Source organism: Pangasianodon hypophthalmus, chromosome 23 (assembly GCF_027358585.1).
Source record: "Pangasianodon hypophthalmus isolate fPanHyp1 chromosome 23, fPanHyp1.pri, whole genome shotgun sequence".
NCBI lineage: Eukaryota > Metazoa > Chordata > Actinopteri > Siluriformes > Pangasiidae > Pangasianodon > Pangasianodon hypophthalmus.
The window spans coordinates 3,892,349-3,915,433 of record NC_069732.1 but is presented as its reverse complement, the minus strand read 5'-3'; the positions used below and the strand labels follow the sequence as shown (position 1 = coordinate 3,915,433).

At 39.2% G+C, this 23,085-nt stretch overlaps 1 protein-coding gene across 2 annotated transcripts in view; it reads right to left on the bottom strand.

Annotated features, from left to right (window-relative positions):
* Positions 1 to 2,430: 2,430 nt before the first annotated feature.
* Positions 2,431 to 23,085, bottom strand: part of LOC113546282 (potassium channel subfamily T member 2) — a 104,819-nt gene continuing 84,164 nt past the window's right edge. For both annotated transcript variants that reach the window (XM_026946051.3, XM_053228660.1), the window contains exons 15-30: positions 21,144 to 21,252; positions 20,302 to 20,358; positions 18,751 to 18,903; positions 16,819 to 17,069; positions 13,085 to 13,436; positions 12,837 to 12,942; positions 11,966 to 12,138; positions 7,983 to 8,054; positions 7,742 to 7,876; positions 6,349 to 6,460; positions 6,114 to 6,215; positions 5,912 to 5,995; positions 5,010 to 5,138; positions 4,218 to 4,569; positions 3,222 to 3,306; positions 2,431 to 2,830 (exon numbers count right to left, since the gene is read on the bottom strand). In XM_026946051.3, coding sequence (XP_026801852.1) covers positions 2,707 to 2,830; positions 3,222 to 3,306; positions 4,218 to 4,569; positions 5,010 to 5,138; positions 5,912 to 5,995; positions 6,114 to 6,215; positions 6,349 to 6,460; positions 7,742 to 7,876; positions 7,983 to 8,054; positions 11,966 to 12,138; positions 12,837 to 12,942; positions 13,085 to 13,436; positions 16,819 to 17,069; positions 18,751 to 18,903; positions 20,302 to 20,358; positions 21,144 to 21,252 — 2,396 coding nt within the window. In that variant the 3' untranslated portion in view covers positions 2,431 to 2,706. The remainder of the gene's footprint in view (positions 2,831 to 3,221; positions 3,307 to 4,217; positions 4,570 to 5,009; positions 5,139 to 5,911; positions 5,996 to 6,113; positions 6,216 to 6,348; positions 6,461 to 7,741; positions 7,877 to 7,982; positions 8,055 to 11,965; positions 12,139 to 12,836; positions 12,943 to 13,084; positions 13,437 to 16,818; positions 17,070 to 18,750; positions 18,904 to 20,301; positions 20,359 to 21,143; positions 21,253 to 23,085) is intronic.

The window sequence follows — 23,085 nt, the reverse complement described above, 5'->3', positions numbered from 1 at the left end:
GAGATCTTCCTTTAGTGCCGAGACACACACGCTGTCAGCATGTTTAACCTGGCCTGAAAGACGGAACCAGATCCCGTGTCACTGAAGCCAAGTTTCAGCAGTATCTCATTACGACTGGCTTGTTTTGGCAGGGAGAGAACCAAAGCAGGGCCGGCTTCGGCTCTGAGCAGGTGTTAAGGATTAAAACACGGCCAAACAACAGTAACGCGGCTCATGCTAATTGAGCTGCTGTTCATCTGAACTTGCGACTAGCTGTTCCTAATTGATGGGCCCTTAGCAGTGTTTTGTTGATTTGTTCAATTAAACAGTACCAAAAAATGTCAAACTCCAAACACTGTTTAATTATATGATATGATTATATTATAGTTCAGATTTTACACAAGCAAATAATTCAGCTCCATTACGGTCCAGTGCGCACCCTGTTATAACACACGTCAGTAAACCATCTTCATTCAATAAAGTATCTTTACTGTAGTCTACTATTTTAATATTACAAGAGAATGCTGGGAAATGGGGTAAAGAAGGGGAATATCAGAGCTGTCTTACTGCAGGACACATTTCCACAGTATTCATAATTTTGAGTTATATATATAATATATATCTCTTATATATATATATAAGAGAGAGAGAGAGTTCAATTTATTATGTACTTGTTCCCATACTCAATTTAGGTTATTAGGTTATTTTACAGTTATATATATATATATATATATATTTCTTTTAGATATACCAGTGCTGGAGCTGTCTGTTTTATGTCCTACACTAGACGGTATAGATTGACCGTGATAGCATCCGAAATCCATTAAAAAAAATTAGCATCACATTAGGTCTAGACGGAGAGAAATGAAATATTGCATCTGTGACTAATTGTAACTAATAGTGCTTGAAAGCATTAACTGGAGTGCCATTAGCGGTGGGGTGATGATGAGTCATCTCCTGTGTTTGCAGGATGAAGTACTTGATCAATCTGGGTAAATGCGTCTATTTATATTCGTGGGCCAAAAGAGTGTGACGGCCTTACAAAGACGCAAATTGTAGGTGTGTAATCAAGAACAGAAAGCAAAGTGGTATTCTTTTTTTCTGAAAAATGAAGCCCAATACTCATTTCATCTAGAACTTCCCTTGAACTCATGAAATTTCTATAATTATTGTCTAGTGGTAGTAAGTCAGTGTGGTTAAACTTTTGTTATAGTCTTGAAGGGTTTTTCCTGCTCATCATTTCAGCTGAGTGTTGAGAAGAACACATTTAAACCTGTGTCTTGCGGTAGTAAGTCAAAAACATGTTCTTGCCTGTATTCGTAAAAGTGATAAAGAAACTGGGTAAAGGTGTAGCTTGTAATGTTTAAAAATGTTTCTAGACCTATAATACCCATATAATTTTAACAATACATTTGAAAATCTCTGGCTGGTTATAGGTGCCATGTGCAGAAGATCTGGCTAGATTGTTCACTTTTTATTGCCTGGAAACTAGTGGATGGGCGTGGTCAGAGTTTACAGAAGCAGAAGACTGTGGTCAGGGTCTGGGAGCGGATGGGCGTGGTCAGACACCACAGGTGTGGTCAGAGTGGGTTAGGCATACAGAGTACTATACTGATTCAGATCTAGCTGTAGTGACTCATGTGATCGCTCATCAGCAGCTTTTTGCTTCACAATGAAACTCATGAAAGGCACTGATTTGATGTTTTGATTATTTTTTATTCCGTACATAATGCCTTTGTGTGTGAATGGCACTGAATAAAGGCAGCCGTAGCCTGTCGCCAGCAGGAGCACAAAGCAGTCGGGGTATATGGCGAGTCTGGCATGCAGGCTCCTCTCTGGGCATGCCAACAACAACACACTCGAGTGACAGAGGACAAAAACAATAGGTTAAGCAACAGGGTTAAAAAGCTAAATAAAGAGCCAAATACACAATCCTTATCAAGATTAACAACACAGTGATGACTGTTGCAGAGAAATGATGCAAAGTATAAAAAAAACTAATTAATTAAAGATGTAGAAATTTCAACAGTCTCCTTCGAGAAGGACAAAACAGATGGAGAGTGGAATAAAGTTCACTTATTTGGGGCCTTGCCAGTTTAATAAGCTCCTGGTTGGCCACTGTGCTGTTGGCACATGTTGAAATGCCACAGGGAGCTGAAAAAGTCAAACCGTATTCAAATGCTTATGAAACATTTGATATCCCTGCCACGGGGTAAAAAAAAAGAAAAATGAACTCTCCGAGATGGACCGCAGAGCAGATAAGAGACATGATGGGCTGCTCATGAGACAAAGACAGAGGATTATTGTTCCTCCTTTAACAGACATTTGGCAACATGTTCCTTTGGCAGTCCAGGATGGATTGGCAGTGTTGGCTATTGAACATACATTCACATGCACGTAGACTAATACAAATTACAGACTTGCGTTTAAATGCACTTACGTGGCCTCGGCTTCCATCGCATCAAAAAAACAAACAAAAAAAAATCTTAACCAAACCGATGCATAAATAAAATGTACCCGGTCCATGCATTCGATAGTCTTCTGGATAGAAAAGAAACGACTGATTAGAATCAGTTCCAGTTCACAGTCCAGTCTTCTCCGGTCTCTTGGTCTTCTTTCTCTCTCTCTCTCTCTCTCTCTCACACACACACACACACACACACATACATACACACATACACCCATACACACACTTCCAGGCCGCTATGTAGTTGTGCTGGTGTGTGATCAGAGGTGTGTGCTGTCCTGCGTGTTGAACCGGTGGCGATCCGTGTCTGATTTCCCGACGCAGGGTTTCCGCCCGCTCCCCTGGTTAGGCACCAGAGACAGAGGATCAGGTCTGATCAGATACCTGCAGAATAAACACAAGCACAGATCAGACAAAGATGACAGAAGATCAGACAGAAATGACAGTACTCCGATCTTCCATGTTATCAGATACACCACAGGACCACGGCTGACAGGATGGTGCACGATTCTCAGCCTGGCTGTGATGGATTTATTGATGTTTTTCACACAGTGTCTACGTTGTCTTTTTGCACTGTAACTTTTTTAATTTTGCACTGCATGTTGTCTTGTGTTTGTCATTTTCTCTAACGTAGTGCACCAAGGCCTGTTTCGTACTACTGTATACTTGTATATATATTTAGAATGACAATAAGACTTACTACTACTACTAAGGATTGCTGCTTACAAGTTCATAATAGGATTGCATTGTCATGACGTCATTGTCATATACTCACACGACATCGTGCAGCTCGAGCCGTGTGTCAGGTGACGGGTTGATGAGGATGTAGGAGAGTCTGTTGCCCTGGTCAGTCATTCCATCTTACACCAGACAGCATGGAAAAGGAGAGAGCACAGGGTCTGATACAGCCTATAAAGCTCACTTAACAGCAGAAAGTGAATGACCAGAAAAAAGGAGCACACTTCTGAAATCCGCAGTTGGTCGTGTAGTGTACGAAAAATGTCGGCTGGGGGATTCAAAACAGTCAGAGTCCTGACCTGAACCCCACTGAACACCTCTGGGATGAACAGGAACACCAACTTCATACCTATCCTCCTCCGCCTGACATCAGCACCTGACTTCACTAATGCTCTTGTAGCTCTTGGACACAAATAATAATAATAAAAATAATAATAACTTTATTTTATACAGCACCTTTAAAAAGGCCTCTCAAGGCGCTTTACATAGGAAATCCCCATAGCCATGCTCCAAAATCTAGTGGAAAGTCTTCCCAGAAGAGTGGAGGCTGTTAGCAGCAAAGGGGTGACCAACTCCATATTAATGCCCTTAGTTTGGAATGGGATATTCAGTGCTCAGGTGTCCACATACTTTTGGCCATATAGTGTAATTTGCGGTTTATAGAGTATAGGGCACAAACCTCAGACACAGGGCCAGTATATTTGACCTCTCTGGTCTATAAAAACAAAGACAATTGGACAGAGAAGTGTGCGTTTATTCTTCCCGTGTCAAAATTCAAGAAGATATCTCATCTGAAGTGGTAACATCGCTGTGAAACAAAACATAATCAGTACAAGCTGTTGCTTATCCAGATCTTTGTAATGCAGGAATTTTATGTACCCACAGACCTTTATAAATTTTATTGGAATACCCCTGCTCATGAGAAAGAAAAAAATGACAGAACAGTCACGTTCTGGTGTTTCTACAAAGCCACGGTACATGAACGAACTCTAAGGAACCAGATGTGACAGGTGTTGGTTTCACACACACTTACTGAATCCAGATGGCGAGAGGCCGAGGTGCTTCATGCGTGTGCGGACCAGTGCGTTGAGCTCCTGCCTCTCGGAGCGGCGGAACAGGCTGAGTCTCTGCTGCGTGATCCTCTCGGCAGCGCTGCCTGCACCCTTGGCACCACTCGACCCACGTCCGCTCTTCCGGCTCAGCCGCCGTGCCCACTGCATGCTCTTCCTCCTCAGCAGTGGGTGATCCGAGGCATGGGAGGACGAGGATGAGGAGGAGAGAGGCTCAGATGAGGTGGAGTTGCGATGAGGACCAGAGCGACAGAGCAGAGGCTCTCGCAGCTCTCGAGTGTCCTCGTAGTCCTCCACCGTGATGGACACCTGAGACTGAGGAGGAGGAAGCACATGGACATCAGAACATCTTCTGAACGAGCTTTGTTAGCTCTCAGTGTACTTAAAGGAATGCGATTAAGATTATATTTTAAAAATGCTTTAGATGAAATCAACACTGGATGTAGAATTACTGCTCGAATGGGGATCATTTCAGAAAAATGATCAGTGTATTGATAAAAGATTTACTCCAAGTTTTCAAGATTTCACATATACACAGGTTGAAAATCCATATGTCACATTAAATTTAAAATATAACTAAAATCACGGTTAACATTTACATATAAATTTGTTTCCCTTGTTTGTCTACTGTGTAAACATTATTGCCTGTGGTTTTAATTAAATAGGGATTTGTGTTGGTGCTTTCTGTCGTGGTTGGCTGGGCTGTGCTGTATTGTGTTGTGGTGTGGTTAGTGTGTTGCTGCAGGTTTGTGTACCTCAGACACGGGGAGTTTATGAGCCTCTGTGCGGTAGATGCCAATGGGAATGTCTCCTGTGGAGGAGCAGAGTTTCTGGTACAGCCGGCCATAAGTGCGGATCCACAAGTCCTCCTCTGTGATTTTCATCTAAAAGCGCACATTATCATCATCATTATAGTCATCATTATAGTCATCATAGTCATTACAATCATAGTCATTACAATCATAGTCATTATAATCATAGTCATTATAATCATAGTCATCATCATCATCATCATCATCATAGTCAATATAATCAGTCATCATCGTAGTCATCATTATAGTCGTCATCATCATCATAGTCATTATAATCATAGTCATCATTGTAGTCATCATCATCATCATCATCACTATAGTCATCATCATCATCATCATAGTCATTGTAATCATAGTCATCAATCGTAGTCATCATTATAGTCATCATCATAGTCATTATAATCATAGTCATCATTACAGTCATCATCATAGTCAATACAATCATCATCATCATAGTCATCATCATTATAGTCATGATAGTCATCATCATCATCATCAAAGTCCTTACAGTCATCATTGTCATCAGACATCATCATCATCATAGTCATCATCATAGTCATTATAGTCATCATCACAATTTTTTTGTCATTGTCATCTCCATACTCCATCATGTTTCTCGTGATGATTGTAGGTACAGTATAATAATCATCTGTCATCATGACAAACATAAAAAGTATGACGTGTAATTCTTTAATCAATAAATATTGTAATCTTGTGCATTAATATAAACCAGTGATTTGTAGCTGCACTACTATCAAAGCTGCTGTTATAGAAAATTAATCAACACGTTCTGACCAATCAGAAGTGATGATGATGATGATGATGATGATGATGATCATACTCACTGCACACAGGAAGCCTGAGCCAGGCATGGAGTCCAGTCCCAGCAGCAATCTGGTGATGGAGATCATGTAGTCCTTCACAAAGGACTTAGACACACACACAACAAACAACAGAGAGCATTTCATTATCCAGCGTATATCACTTTCTGCTCTGAGCTCATCACATGAAGAACATCTGAGTGTGGATTACTGGCTCGGCTGTTACCTGATACAGCAGCGTGTCCAGCATGCTGACACTGAACACCTTCCCTGCAGCGAAGGGCAAGCGGAACATGAAGACCAGGTTGGAGCCGCGCTCTCGCTCCTTCTGCAGGGTGAGGGACACAAATCACACACCGATTAGCTTACAGCGCTCGCCAAAACACACACAACTAGTGTGGCATGATATGGAGTCTTCGAGTTTACGGAGCAGAACCAGGCAGTGGTGAGATGAGACTGACCTTCTCCAGTTTGGAGAGGGCGAGTGAGTAGTGGTCTTTCACTCTGAACTGCATGAAGCGCATGTTGGCTGGGTGCGTGAGTTCTGTGATTATGCTGAGAGCTGGGAAAAGCCTGTGGGACAAAACAGTTTGTTTATTCAGTTTGTTCAAATGTCCACTTAAACACTGGTTAGCAAAAAAAAAAAAAGAAAGAAAAAACCTCAAGCCCTCGAATCACTGCTTAGCAACCGTTGCTATGTGCCGTTATCTCAGTCAAGCTTTAAGCACCAGAATTTGGACACATTAAATTTGAAGCTCCAGATACGGTCAAACGTGTGCCAAAGGGACGTGTAAAGGTGACTCCAGATACCCAGATACAGATTTCTACCCATTTCCAAAGCCAGCTACCAATTTCTACCATTTCATCTGTGTGATAAAATTAGGCCTAACACTGAAATTATCTGAAAATAGTCATATCTCTTTGTTCAAAGGTGTTTAGTGGGTTATATGAGCTGTGTTTGAAGTGTGCACAAAATAATGTATTTAAAGTTATGCTAAATCAAAGTTTTAGCTAGCAAATCTTTGCTGAACCATAAAAATCGTTCTTCACTTAAAATGGGCATTAGCATAAATTTATCAGTCGTTTAGTTTAGTTTAATTTTAATTTAGTTTAAATGTTTAAATGTTTTCATGGTCTTACTCAGTATGTTGTTCTTGATGATCAGCCGTTATCAGTCATTGTCAATGCAATGAAAACACAAAAACATACTTTACTTACAACTGTACAGAAGCGCTTTTTTCCAAAGTAAAACGAAACCCGCTGTTTTGATCCAAGGTACCTAGCTAATGCACTTCGACTCGCTAACTTTTAAAGAATAAGCTTAGGAGCATGACTGCATGAACACATATGTGTGCAGTTTTCATGGTCACTATTTAAACCAAAACAAACATAGCTAAATAAAATGGTGTGACTTCTCTGATTCATTAATACTAAGTAGGTTACTCATTTCGGTATCAGGGTCAGGATGAGTGTCGGTACTGACGAGCACCAAAAAACATGTCCTCCTACTCAGTCTGGAAAAAATGGTATTGATGCAACTGTAAGACAGACAATACAGTGTATGAGCCAGTAGCTACTTAGCTAGCTAATACAGCTAGCTGTTTAACGGAAATTAGGATGTGCACAGCAGGTGAACTTCACGGTACTCGGGATGAAAGTGTTCTCTTTGCAGCAGAGCTGTAATAACATCCTGTGCACTGCTCAATAATTAACAAGAGATTACACTAGATATCTGCAGGTCAAGGTGTCACGTCTACAGGGAAAAATGTTTGTCAAAATGTGCTTAAATATTAATTTCCAGGCGCATTTATTGAGGTAAAGAGGTCATCATTCATACACACTCATAGCCAGTACCTGAAGAGCGTCTGTACGTTCACGATGGTTTTAGCATCGGCCATGTAGTCCTCCTCTGCAATCATTGAGCTCTCCTTATCCACTACCACCATGGTGTCTGCGAACGTCACACCACAGCGCAATAGACTGTCCAGACTACACACAAACACAAACATTTTAAAGTAAGAATCAGAATAAATGAATTTCTTATTTAGGGAGAAGGTGTGTATCGTGTAAAGGAAATGCCTGAGGCTTCTCTTACTTGTCGATAGATCCCACAGTGTAGAAGACCATGGGGAACCAGCAGATAGCCTCGAGGAAGTCTGCTTCAGGTCTGATAACAAACAAACAAGAAATAAAAGTAAAACTCATTAGCGTGGGCGGATCGAATTGTACCTGCTGGGAGTGGGTTTTGACTGCTGAGGTTTAAACGCGTGGGTATGTAACATGGAATATTCCAGCCTGATGTGGTTGGTTAGACCGCCATGTTTGGTGTCTTTAATCTTTTTTGAAATCGTTTTGCACTGAAGCTCAAATAAGGGGAGATTATGCCCAATAGAAACAATTCTAGAAACAATTTTTTCCTCAGTGTGAAGGCAGAGTGGTATATCAGAGTATACCATACAGTGGTTCCAATTTGATCTGTGGATGCTTTTTTTTTTTTTTTTTTTTTTTTACTCTAACCCATTTCTTTTCCAATTTACTTCTACCCAGTTTCCACCCAATAGCTCAAACTATTTTTGCCACTGCTGGGATTTGATCTTACAGAGATAGGGTGTAATTTGTACTGTGATTGGATGATGTGTGCTCAGTCTATTTACTTGTAGATTCTCTTTTGAAGGCTTTTTGAAAACTGGATGACTCACTCGGTCACTCACTCACTCTCAGTACGTGTTTTATCCTGCTCAGGATTGCAGTGTAGCTAAGAACACGAGGCATAAGGTGGGAAAATACACTGGTCAGGATGCCAGGCCATCACTGGACAACACACACACATACATTCACCCATTTATTCACAGTGACGGGCTATTTAGCATGTCCACCTTCTGTCATGTTTTTGGGAGGTGGGAGGACACCGGAGAACCCGGAGGAAACTGACATGGACACGGGTTAAAAATGTAAAACTCCACACAGACACAGACAAAGGAACCTGAGCCCAGGATCGAAATGCAAACCCTGGAGCCATGACACTACCCTCTGGACCACCGTGCCAAATGATTGTGAGAATTACATGGCATTTAAACAATATGTAAATAAGAATTTTGTGTGTGATATTTGTTCTCGATAGCCGTGACAAGTTTAGATCTCTAAGAGACACTTGGAAGTCAAACTGAAACTAAACCTTGTCTCATGCACAAAATTGTGTGTCCAGTGTAACAATGATTAATAGTAAAAATATATCAGAAGGTAAGTGTGAATATCAATTTAAATGCTGTTAGCGAATATCTGACATGAACCCAACTTTTGCTGTGATAATACTAAGTCATCATTTTAAGAAACTTTTGGATCATTTTGAGACACTGAAGCATAATCTTTACAAACCTTCTCATTATTAAAACCCAGTGAATGGTGTAATTTTGTCTTCAACTATCAGAAATGGATTTCTACAAATTTAATACCTGCTTTTCGGTGGTATTAATTTACACAGTCTCTGTTCCTGAAGTGACTTTCAGGCTGCAGTAAATCACACTACACAAGATAAATTAATCTATTTGCATCGAAACTATCCTGCATTTTATACTTTTGAGTAGAAACGCCACAAATGACATGTTCAATAAGGCAAACACGCAAAACCAGAAGTGTTATTTTGCTCATGTGAAAAACTCAGTCCTGTGCAGATCGAGTTAGTAAACCAGCTTGCATGTTTTTTTTGGGGTTTTTTTAGTTTGCAGACCTTTAATAAATCCAGAACTGGTGTCTTCCCAAGTGTACATTGTAGTAAAGGTAGATAAAAGGTATTTGTATATTCGAATGAAATATTGCCAAAACTAAAGCTGCAAACTTCAGACACTAAACGTAATTTGTCTGATTTTTGCTACTTTCAGAGTAAAGAGGGAAATTGTGCACATGCTTTGAATCTACTGCTTCAATCTTTGTACCCAAGAACAAAAGTACAAATAAAACAATTCTCAGGGTAGTTTTGAGGAATAGATACAGACTGATATAGTTATTTCTTTTCTTTAAATCCAATTAGAGGTCAGTTTCTCTAGAACAGCAAAAAAAAAATGGGATTAAAAAAGGAATAAAATAAGTGAAAGCTGATTATCGTCAGCGAGAGGTGACTTAAACGACTTGATGTCTTTTCCCCAGTGTCTCTGATCAGATTCGCCAAACTGACAACTGGAGCCTGTGCTATGAAATCCTACCTACAATCAGTAAATGGGAAGCATTGAAACGAATGACTCAGAGCTTTATTGCGTCTGATTGCTTTAAAGGCCTGTCGTGTGCCGAATCACTTTTCCTTCACAGGCGAAACCGCGGCGATTAGGTTTCATATTTAATGTGGGCTGCTGCAGCGTGACGAACACGAGGTCACGGCTGCTGAGTAAAAGCGTTACAGCGAGGAAAGTCTGGACGCAGGTCTCATCCGTGAGATTCATTTCTACTGTGGAAGTGAGATGGAGCTGTCACCATCATAAGCACGCTTAGCAGTAATGAAATCGTGATAACTTGAAAGCAATATTATCATTTACGTCAGGGTTTTTTAAAATGCAGATCATGTTTCAGAAGTTCAGGAGGTCAAATGCTTTGTTAAAACACATCCAATTCCACTTCCAGTGTAATTTCAGACGTAAAAGTCTTTTAATCTTCCATATTAGTCACACCACTGAAGTGCATTAAGAATGATTCTATGATGGTGGTGTCATTTGTGTTGATATTACATTTAAAAAAATCTGCATATAAAGTAAAGGTAAAATACATTTTAAACTTTCCCTCACAAAAACCTGTGTGTATGTTTTTGGATAAATAACTTAAATCATTAACAAAAGTATACAGCACTGGCCCAAGTTACTAATAAATCCCTTTACCTTCAAATATAAGCTATAAAATACTTCAAAAATCATTATTTTTGCATTAATGTGTGAATCCTTTTAACATTTAATGCTTGAAACATCCTTTATCATCCATTACAGGTTATGAAAAACATACATTTTTAATTAATTCATTAACCTTGTTATCTGAAGACATTCACCACTTTGAAATATTAAACAAATCACATGTTCAACAGGAAGTTCATCATCCAAATTTCTTGAAGATCACGAGAAGAAGAAAAGTACATTCTGATGACACCTCTGTTACTCAAATTATAGAATGAAAGTAAATTATCAATTAAGAAATGAATTTTAAGTACACACATTTTTTGTATTTGCTAATTCTATGCTTAAAATGCAACACTCTTACTCATTTAAGAGGAAAACGTGTGAAGAAACCATATTAAAAATGAGATATTGATGCCTTGGAGGGGTTTTTGTAATGGAATCAGTCTTCTTGATGTTGTCTGCAGTTATAGACACAAGTATTTGCTCCCCAGTCACATTGATTGAATTTCGCATTTCGCTCAATCGATGTGTTTGTGTAACGAGCAAGGCTGAGGTGCTAGGATACACAAAAGCAAGCTTTATTTCAACAAACCAAATCATTGTCAAATCTGAGTTGTAGACAAACATGCCAGGGTCAAACACGCTGGCATACAGGTGGGTGTAGATTAGACAAGAGGTGGAAGTAAGAATCATGAGGCAGCATTCAGTAACAGAGGACAATAAGAATATACGCACAAAGACAAACAATGGCAAGACTTCGCAATGTAAGAGTGTTTGTGTGAATGCTAGCATCAACAGCACAGAGCTAATGTTAGCCTCAGTTTAATCCATGCTCATCAATTACAACACCAGATTAAGAATACCCTAAAAATCTAACATTGAATTTTAGATCATTTCATATGCCCTTTAACTAAGTAGCTAGCTAGCCACTGAGGTGTGTAAATATGCAAATAAATGTGGTGAATTTGAAACACTAAATCAAACTAAACTCTAAAAAATTATATACTAGCAAGCAATAGAGATTTAAAATTAATCTAAACATCTAAAAGTAATTTTTAAAAATAGCCTAATTATAAAAGTATAAACCCGAATTCTACATATTTACTAATTTTAAGTAATTTTATCAAATGAAATTTAACCTGATGTCATTTCCTGGAGGTGAAAAGTGACATTTACAGCCAGAAGCTGTTGGTTTTTGACTCACATGCTCTCCAGCAGGAGCACTATAGGGTTCAGCTCCTTCCTGGGTCTGTAATACGCTCGCAGAGGCACAATGAAGTTGTAGAGGCCGTTACCGGCGCTTTCCGCTGACACGATGATCAGCTTGTTCTTGAAACCGTACGAGCGAGCGTCCTCGTAGGGCATGTGATGGCACGCCTGAGACACGAGGAGAACAAAAGAACAAGGACTGAAGAGACATGATAAGCTAATAGCGCATAAATTAACACCTCCAGTAAAAAATGAAGACATAATTCAACACTTTGGGACCATGTCGCTCAAATCTGGTTTAATGCCTAGTAATAATCGAGACATGAAAAGCTGCCAATAATTCAAACAAAAAATGTAAATGTTTTTTAAGAAATTTAAAAATGAGAAAATTCCTAGCTATTATGCATAGCTGATTATTTTCCCATAAAACACACCCACTTATATTACAGCAAACTGACAAGGTTTTTAAAAATGCTTTTAAGAACTATACACATCATAATTCTTATCCATTTATAGCTACATTTAATATTTAAGTTAGTTCCTGTTCTCACTTATGTTATAGCAGCTATAAATCACCAGACTCTCTTTTTTCTCTCAAGTTAATTAGACAAAAACGCAGCTTGTCGTAAACTCCTCTGTCCTGAAGATGTCGGAAAAGTTACAGCTTTACCTCTGACCGTTCCAAAGTGCTGACACTGGAGACTCCTTCCATAAATGTTAAATAAACATCTCCTTACAGAAAACTTCACCATATCAACAATTACACACTGTTGTAATCCATTTATGTAGATCATCCGCCATCCACCATGTCCCTGTGTAAGCTGTTACTATAGAAACGATAACTGCTGTTTAGAAAGAAGTCTTACCTTATCAAGGCGAAGGCAGCAAAAGGGCATCTTCTCCTGCAGGAGGTGGCAAAGGGCAGGAGAACTTCCAATGTATGGGGAGTTCAGTGGGTAACCCTTTACCCACCTGCTCCAAACACACACACACAAACACACACACATGTTGGTTTTACTGTGTTTGCACAGGTAAATAATGCTATGTCTTCACTGAACCCTAAACTCAACACATTTAACCCTAACCCTAATTTTGAACCCCGTCGACTACTTACTCGCCCTGCGCTCCCCACCATTGGCCCTTGTGCTCTCCTTGCCCTGCCACTTCCTCTTCCTCCTCCTCCTCTTCTTCTTTGCCATCCTCTCCCCCCTCGTCCTCTGATTGGTCCCCCAGTAGGTCGAAGGTGGGGCTGTGGACTCCATCCACAAGTTCCAGCACTGGAGCAATGCTGTGCCTCCTGTCCTCACCCGAGTCACCCATTGGGGGCGGAGCCAAAGTGTTGCCACCACCCACCTCCACGCGGGTTCCGCTGCGTCCGGTCCTGCCAGCGCTCAGAGCCACGCCCCCTGGGCCAGAGCCTTCGGGGCTGCTGTCGCTGGAGTCGTGCAGGTCTATGGCCACTGTGCCTGCAGGGTGAGATTAGCATGAGACCACACAGGAGTGGCGTTATGAAGTTAGCAATTTAAAAATACGGACTTCGCCAACAAATCAGCCTCCAAGTTGTTCTTTTTTAATTATTAGAACATCAAGTCCATATTCTTTAGAGTAAATCCTGAAGTCATCACACCACCATTTAGCTCTGCTGAAAAAAAAATTTGTTTTTAAATAAATCTAAAAATATAAATCTAAACAAAATCTAATAAAAAAACCTTAAATCCAAAAATTTAAATCTAAAAAAAAAAATTTTAAGAATTTTTTAGTGAAAGTGAGCTGATAACAGTTTAGCCCTGTTTGCATTATGACAGCTAGCTATTAGCATGCACACTAGATTGCATTGTCAGAGCTAGTGTTGTGCTAGCTAAAGTTTGAGAACTTGCATGTTGGCGTAAGGAAAACAGCTGTGCATGGCAGGTTTATTAAAAATGTCTTTCTCACTGGCTACTTTTGTTTTAATACTTTACATCAGTGTAAGAGTTTATATTTTTTTAGTTCAGTGTTCAGTGATTATAGTGAAAAATATATCTTTTTCACACATCTCCGTGGTCAGTGGGATGGCGGAATTACAGACAGGATTTCATTTCCAGCCCTTTTCACTAGGTGGAGATGTTGGACTAATAGACGTGTCTGTCATAATGCGAGACGTCTTTATTATCCTGTTGACTTTTTTTTTCTGTCACTGTGCCCACACTTTTCCCTTAATTTCCTGTTCAGCAGTTCAGTACAAAGAAAGCAACCGCTATGCACCTTTTTTTTTTTTTTTTTAATCTTCACCCTTATCTTCTTATCATTTGGCTCAGAACAATCCTCAACATGAGTTTTAAAAATAAGTGGAATATCTTTTATGTGTCAGTTTCCACTGATGTGCTTTTTACTGCTAATAACCAAGATAACTCATGTGTTAAATTGTGAATATAAAATAATGACATTAAACCGCTTAGCTTTAGAGTCTCAGAGTCCAGAAATAACAGGTTTAAAAAAATGTTTAGTTCTAAATCAATTTCGCTTCCTAACCATAAGAACAGGCTATTCAGATGAATGCAATTATAGTGATGTTGATTAACAACTAGTGTGTAATATAATAAGAGTGCAGGAGGTGAATTTTAAATACAATAAATACTCCATCATATCACTTCCTATGTTTTCAATATCAATAGTTTGTGCACCTGGACAAATGTAACATCGCTAAAAAATAGATGGTCAGTTTGTTGGGCAGACTTTTTGGCCATTCATTTTTATTTCTATAGTGCTTTTAACAATAGACATTGTAACAAAATCCGGATGTAGATTTAGATATTAAACTTCCTGAGGAAGAAACCTTGACTCAAAAGGGAACCCATCCTTTCCTAGGTGACAACAGATAGTGAGATTTTAAATCATTACACTGTACAGGTGTCGAAGAGGAAAGACTAACAGTACAGAGTGTGTTGAAAGTAGTTAAGACCACTATTATCAATTTCAAGACAAGTCCAAAACCAGAACTAGCTGAGATCGAGTCAAGACTGAGTCTTAAGGGGGTCGAGCCCAAGTGAAGATGGACTCCAAATAAAAGTGAGTCAAGACCATAAAATCCTTCTTGAGGCCAAGCCTTTATTTCTGCTAGTTGGCTTCAATCGTGCATTACACCAATCATTAGGTTGTTTTCTAAAAGAAGGAATTTAAGGAATTACTTCCTTTCAAACTTTGAAAAGAAAACTCAACACAAACATTATTTCATACTAACACTGATGTTCACATTGTGAATAAGAGTCCTGGGATGAGCAGAGGACAGTTTTTAGGATTAGTGCAGCATACGACAGCTAGCAACCAGGGATGGTCGGGGCTTCCTCTGAGACACGTGAAGCCATCCAACCACATCTTTTCAAACTGCTATACAGAGAAGCGTAACTTACTCAGAGGAAAGCGCTATCCTCCCTCTTCCGCATATATGAGCTCACATATGTCCACGATTGGCTAGTGTCACTGTGATTGACAGGGGACAGAGTGTATAAAATTCCACCCCTCGAGACAGCACGGCCAGGTTTGCTCTCCTGGACCTGCGACATTGTTGGGATTCAAACTCTACAACCTGCAAGTTCTGTTGTGCCTCTCGGAAGCCGCACACCAGCAGTTCTCAGGCACAAATGTACGGTATCCAGGTGAGATTATCCACTGAAGCAAGTTTTTTGGGATCTGCAAATCTTTAGGGTGTCCATGTGGGACCATCAGCAGAAATCTCCAAAAAGAAGTAGACAGTGGTGTAAAAGGGATCAGAGTCTGGGTCTAGGTATGCCAGTATAACAAAAAGGCAGAGTCAGAAGGTAACACATGAAAGCATGCTGGGACATAAAGTGATGGAATCCCATCACTCCACTGTCAACAAACCTGAGTCATCACAACAGAAAACAACAGAACTGACACTCCTACGTTGCAGGATGATGACTGTAGGCCGTGCAGAGACAAATCACTTTGACTGATCTAACAGAAAAGTTTCTGTTATAAAGAGTTGAAACATCAAAATGGTCATCACAGCCTTATGATTTTTAAAAAATTATTTGTCCATCCATATTTGAAGCTTCTTCTGTGTTCTTACATGTGGAATCGTAACACCTCTCTATTCTTCTATATTTTGGGTACTGGACAGAAAAGGGAATGTGGTTGCTATGGGTTGCTAGGCAAATTATCTTCACAAGGTTATATGGTTGACCTTCGGGTACCAGACACAGAGAGTTTTTAAGGAAGGTAGCAGACCTTCCTTAGTTACAGGCAAGTTGGATGAGGAGACTGTGGAGGAATGACTTGAAAATGATGAAGCTTCAATAAAAACAACATCCTGTTTGACGTTAAGCGTTTGCCTGCTTACAGCTTTTCCATGAAGACTAAAAGGGGAGAAATTGAACATTTTGGCATTTTGATGGCAGGATATGACTGGGACCCTGTGAATACCTTTTCAACTGGATATGCAGGAGTGTGCACATAACAGAGGTCCTTGTTTTCCCCTCTGTGGAACATTTCAAAGTTCTCAGACTACATCAAAACTAACTGTGAAACACCACGTTTTAGGTGGATGTTTTGCTACATGCATAATAAATCTAAAGTGCTTAAGAATTGCAACCCAGTGGAAAAGTGGGCTAAAATGGATAGGAACCACCTCATGACACGATCACCTGACCGACTTGAAGTCGAGTGGAGATGTAACAACGTATTAAGAAAAAAATGACTCATACAAGCCGTGTTTGGTCCTGGGACCTTAAATGTGCTCATTTTCAAAATTAAAGAAGAAAAAGTATTGCTAAGTAGTTAATAGAGCAGATCAGTTTCTACACATAGCCTATGTTCATGTGTTTACATAATCATTGACCCATGACTGACCCATGCTGGCGATGATGCTGTGGACAGGCAGACGTGTGAGTCCGTGGTAGATGGTTTGTGGTACGCCTCTGGAGCTGTCCCCGGAGCCCCTGGTGGGTTCTCTGTGGCCCCGGACGAAGGCTGAGTTCTCCTCTTTGGAGATGTTGATGTAGAAGCAGGTGTCTGAAGCACCCATGATGTGGCACGGCCCAGGGTTCAGCAGGATGTTGGCCGTGTCTAGTCTCCGTACAGCAATAAGGCACACACCGTATCTGTCAATATACACAAACACACACTGAGGTCCATGGACACTGTACGTGCATTAAGACTTGATATCGAGATGAAATTTCATGTTGTTGTTAAAGTAGCAATATTGAGCTAACTAGTGGCCCCATGTTTGTTGATGTGCATAATTTTGTTCTTTGACACTACTGCATAAATCTGTAGGGGAAAAAAACCCACATTGCCTGTCTATCATTTTGTAACTGGATCAGTTTTATACACCATTTTTGTAATCCTATTTTATACCACAGTGCTGTTGATTTGAATTCTCGATTCTGATTGGTCAGATAGCGTTAAATAAATTTTTCTGACAATAGTGCAGCTGCAAAAGACATTTATATTAATGCGCTTGCTCTAAAATTTAATTATTTCTATAGTAACAGCTCATTCACAGGGACTTGTACTGCACACGGTCCACATAAAATTTTCTGTAAGGAGATGTTTATGCAACATTTATGGAATGAGTCTCCAGTGTCAGCGCTTTGTAACAGTCAGAGGTAAAGCTGTAACTTTACGTCTTCAGGACAGAGGAGTTTACACTTTGTGGTTTCCTTGGTAACAGGACAAGCTGTGTTTTTTTTGTCTTATTAACTTCAAGAGAGAGAAAAAGAGAGAAGCTGGTGAGGGAACGACTGTTTATAGCTGCTGTTACATAAGTGAGAACTTGTTTCGTTCCACAACATTAAACACAACACTAAATGGATAAAAAGTATATAGAGTTATTCTTTAATACATTACATACAACTAAAACATTTAAACTGTTTTTATATAGCTGTAGTGTAAGAGGAATAAAACACATCAGAATGTGCTTTTATTAAAAAATATCAACTATTGTGTGGTAACTGTAACTCTGCTTCATCACACCACCCTGTCACTGATTATTTAACCTATAAATCCGTCCTTCACAGTATTTTATTCCTTACATAGTTTACAGCATATTAGTGTTTATTAAGTGACATATTTCATTAGTGGTTGTATTAAATATACAATATAAGACTGTAGATATACAACATATAATCTTGGTTTCAAACTGCAAAACCAACAGTATTCAAAAGCAGAAAATGTTAATCATGATGAACAATATGTGAGTAAAAAGACACGACAAAAGGAAAAAGAGCAGACTGTCAGCTTTAAATCCTAGCTTATAACCGTAATAATTCCTATAACATGTTGGAATGACGCTATTTGTTACGTTTCATTCGCCAGCTGCACCTGACACACGGGTGATGGATGTTTGCTCAGCTGTTCCATAACTGCTTTCACTATTAAGTGTGATGAGAAAGAAAGCAATTTTAAAGATGAGGTGCTGGTTAGACGCACCGAAGAGCAAATTGGGCATTGCAAAACAACATTATGGGATCTCTAGAAAAAGAAAGAAAACCCCTGGAGGAGTCTAACACCACAGTAGCTTAAGACAGAAATCAGAGCTTTGAAGAACAAAAAACACATCCAAAGGACTCGAATACAAATTTTCAAAATAACAAAATTCAACACCATATTTTCATCAGCACCAGAAGTAAAGCAAGAGGCTCTGTTTCAAATGGATGCAAAAATATTTTTTCTTATCAGAAATATGAATCAAATATGATCTATAATCCCTCTCAGTGTACGTGTGTATGCATGTATACATGTGTGTGTGTGTGTGTGTGTGTGTGCGTATACACAGCTCACTTCTTGTGTGCGTGGAATGAGGCGAAGGTGAAGCTCTTGCCCTGGTACTCCCCAAAAAACTTGCTCTCCTCCAGCCGGATGTGATGAACCTCATTGGCTGAGCAGCGGCGGTACGTGCGCTGCCATTGGTCAGCTGAGTTTGCTCCTCCTTCCCTGTGGTGGAGGAGAAAAAAACACATCAATGACTTTTATAAAGATTCACAAGTCAATCCTCCAACATTAACATCAAAGCACTAACATCAGCATCAACCGTGATGGAAAGGAGAAAGATCGCAGAAACAAATTTTTATTAATCAGAATCATTCACAACACGAAACATTCAACACAGTTTACAACACACACATTACAGACAACACAACACAATTACCATCCTAATATCCAAATATTGCACCTTAAGCAATGACCTATAACTTTACTTTTATGAACCACTTCAAGGCAGCGGATGGGAATAAGGCAACACCAGGAAAAATGGGAAATGGACAAAGGAACATTCAGCTAAGTCATAATTCCCAATTAAGACACATTGAGAATTTGGTTTATCTTTTAGTGAGCAATCCATAGGCAAAGCCATGGGTGTAAATACTTTAGTCTTTTCAAATATGTTGAGTGTGATGTTAAAATGCAGCAAAACATACACAAGGGGTTGCCTCTTATTTGTGGACGAAACTGAAAAATCATACTATTAGTAACAGTGTAAGATGTTCATTATGTTATATCCCATGTAGTGGGCGTATAAAGTGAATAGGAAGAGATTTGCAAAGTACAAAATGTGAATGCAAGTTAAATATTAGCAAGAAGAAACCACAACTGTGGGTACTGGGTGTAAATATGTAAGTAAGTAAACAAAAAAACCAATTAATGAACCCAATTTGAAACATTACATTCAATAATATAATACATTGTACATTTTTTTGCCTGAAAAAGGAAATTTGGAAAGAAAATGAAACTTCTCTAGAGTTACTAGAGTACAGTTTCTAGCTCCGCCCACACGTCCCTGTTCATTTCTCTTAGTACCCTGATAAGAGCAACCAAATTCAACATAGTGAATTACAGTAAGAGTCATTCAGCAAGGAAAATAATGACAAAATGTAAATTTGTTACCACAGTGTCAAGAAAAATGTGATTAGATCGGAAATCAGAAGTACTGATTTGGAAAATATCCAACTTCTGAGCACGATGCATTACAGCTAACGTTCTGTAAAGGTTGTAATGATACTCAGTGCTCTCCAATTGATTTAATATCACAGTGAATCAGATCCTTCTGATGCTTTTTTAATGTGATTTTAATATGTATTACACAAGGCTGGCCTCAATGGACCTAAAGGACTTCCTGCGCTAATATGAGGCATTCGTAGTTATCTAGCCGGAAGTGGCAAATATTCCATTAAGATACAACAGTGTAATTAATTACATGCTGAAAATCTCGGAGCAAGTATAAGTGGACTCTTGGAAACCATTAAAACCATTAGATCCTGATGGAAATTGTTTAATGGACTCCACTAGGAGCCATTTCCCATTAAGCAGTGAAATGGTATTTGTGAGGTTACGGACCTGTTAAGGGGCTGAAAGGCTCCTCCTCGCTGCTTGAAGGTTTCTGAAGGCGCTGTTCTGAAAATAAACCACATATAAATATAGTGTGTGTGTGTGTGTGTGTGTGTGAAGAAAAAATAATTAAGTCCTCATAATTATAGGATAGTTTCAAATGTCCTCACAATCATCCGGTCCTCACAAAATAAACTTTAAACAAAAGAAACCTTTACAAAAATACAGCCAAAATAGTTCCTTTTGGTTAGAGAGGTAAAGGTCAGAGTAAAGTTAATTTATTCTTCATCTTCAGTAAGTGTTTTATCCTGTTCAGGGTGGTGATGGATCCAAAATCAGTACCAGGAGCCCTGGACGTGAGGCAGGAAAACCATCACACCATGCACACACACACACACACACACACACACACACACATACACCTGGTGCAATTTACAGTCACCGATCTGTGTTTTCGAGAGGTGGGAGAGCCTGGAGGAAACCCACACAGACAGTAAGAGTAAGCCGAGCTCAGTATCGAATCAGGAGCTGTGAAGCAGCAACAGGACATGCTGTGCCAGTGTGCCACTTGCGTTAGATTCAATTTTACTTGTATAACACTTTTAGCAATAGGAATCGTCGCAAAGAAGCTTTACAGAAACTTGGATGTAGATTTAGATCCCTAATGAGCAAGCCAGAGGCAACAGTAATGAGGAAAATCTCTCTGAGATGACATGAGAAAGAAACCTCAAGAGGAACCAGACTTACAGCACTAAATAGCTATAATTAGTTAGTTAGATAGTGGAAGGTGTGTGTGTGTGTGTGTGTGTGTGTGTGTGTGTGTATATGTGTGTGTGTGTGTGTGTACTTACTGTCCTCTGGAGGAATGGATCAGTAAGGTAATCAGAGTGGACGTGCCCGGGCACACACAGTTGAGGGCGAGCATGGCGTACTTAAACTCTTCTTCACACACCACATGATCTGTATTGAACAAAAATGAGCAAACAAACAGATTTAACACAGGAGCAATATTACTTAGTGTTCTTTTTCCCCATCATCCTGAGAGCCAGAAACAGTCACGGCGATGACAATAAAAGCGTCTGCATCCGAATTACGTGGCATCAATGCAACATAAGGAAATAATCAGTTTAACGCTGTTCCTTGAACGAACAGCTCACATCGGCCGCAAAGAAATGAGTGTTTTTTTTTTTTTTTTTTAAAAAGGTAGCAGAAGAAAACATTTCTTAAAGTGCATTTCTTTAAATGCTATAATAATACAAGAAAAACTGCACTGAGATAAATGTAAATAATGTTAATCTCTACTATTTGAGAATGAAAAACTGAACAAATGAATATAATACTGAATGTGGTGGTTATCAGTACACTGAGGACCTGTAAAGTCATACAGGAAACAAAAATGCAAAAATGTTCTGTTGCAGTAAAAACTGCCTCGTTTACGCCTTTAAAATAAACTACACTTTATTTTGAAATATAATGATTAAATATGTATAATTTCTGCATTAATGCTTGAATCTGTTAAACATCTCATGCTTGAAACATCCTTTTCCACGAGTTGTCCCTTATAGATTATGAAAAAAACGACAGTATTCAGTCAACGCTTTTACCTGAACACACTCACCCCTTATGCAATATTGAGAACATTCCACAAGTTCACAAGTTCACAAGTTCAACAGGAAGTTGCATCATCCAAATTTCCTGAAGATCATGGGATAAAGCAAATAATGTTCTCTCATTCCTTTTACTTAGCATTTTCAGTCACATTGTGATACTGACTGACAAAGTCGCTTTGAAATACAAACCTGCTACCTGGAGTATGTACTGAAAGTAAATGATTATTTAAAAAATATATACTTTAAGTAAATTATTAGAATGTCCTTAATATCCTTAATGGATGCAAGTTAACAATATTTAGTGTCTTTGCTAATTCTATGCTAGAATATTCAAGCCGGTCACTCATTTAAGAGCAAAATGCAGCTGGTCAGCAAAGAAACCTTGTAAAAAAAATAAAATATTGTTTGAGATGGTTCATATATTTTTCTTAGATTTGATTATGTCGAAAAGGATTTTTAAAAGTTTCATTTTTAAGCGATACAAGGGCTAAATTGCAACCTGACCATGAAATCACTGATAAGATAAAACACAACTTTAGACGTATGACAGGTATAAGAAGGGTGTAAGCAGACGATAAAGGAGTTGTTTTGTGTTTTAAATGCTTTTTCTTTCTCTCCAAACTCCTGTATGAAGGCCAGCGTCTGGTCTAAAGGGCCTCAGAGCTCATCTGCCATTAAGGCTGGCTGTGAAATGACCTCTGTCCCTCCTCTCACTTCAGTGCCTTTGATGACTGAGCTCTAAAACCAGTCTGTACACACACACACACGCAAACACACACACACGCAAACACACACACACGCAAACACACACCCGCAGGCTATTTCCTTCATCATTCCTTAGACAACGAGAGCGAGATAAAGATTGAAAATGGAGACAGAAAGAAAAAAGGCAAAGGAAAGAAGAGAAAGGGAAAAGGCGTTTATAGATGCATGAATGTTTAAATGTTTTGTCGTTCAATTAAAGAAAAATGACTACAGCTATAAAAAGCTGACAAAACAGCTGCACCACTAATTACTAAAGCAGCGTGTTGGCTTTGCCACCAGTTCAGCTGTAATGAGCAAATATTTACAACGTTTTCTAATTACAGTCAAATCCATACGATTAAATCCATACGCTTGCAAACAGTCTTTTTTTAAGCACCAGGCTTTCAAAAGTCTGACCTTGAGCGATTCTTTTCATCAC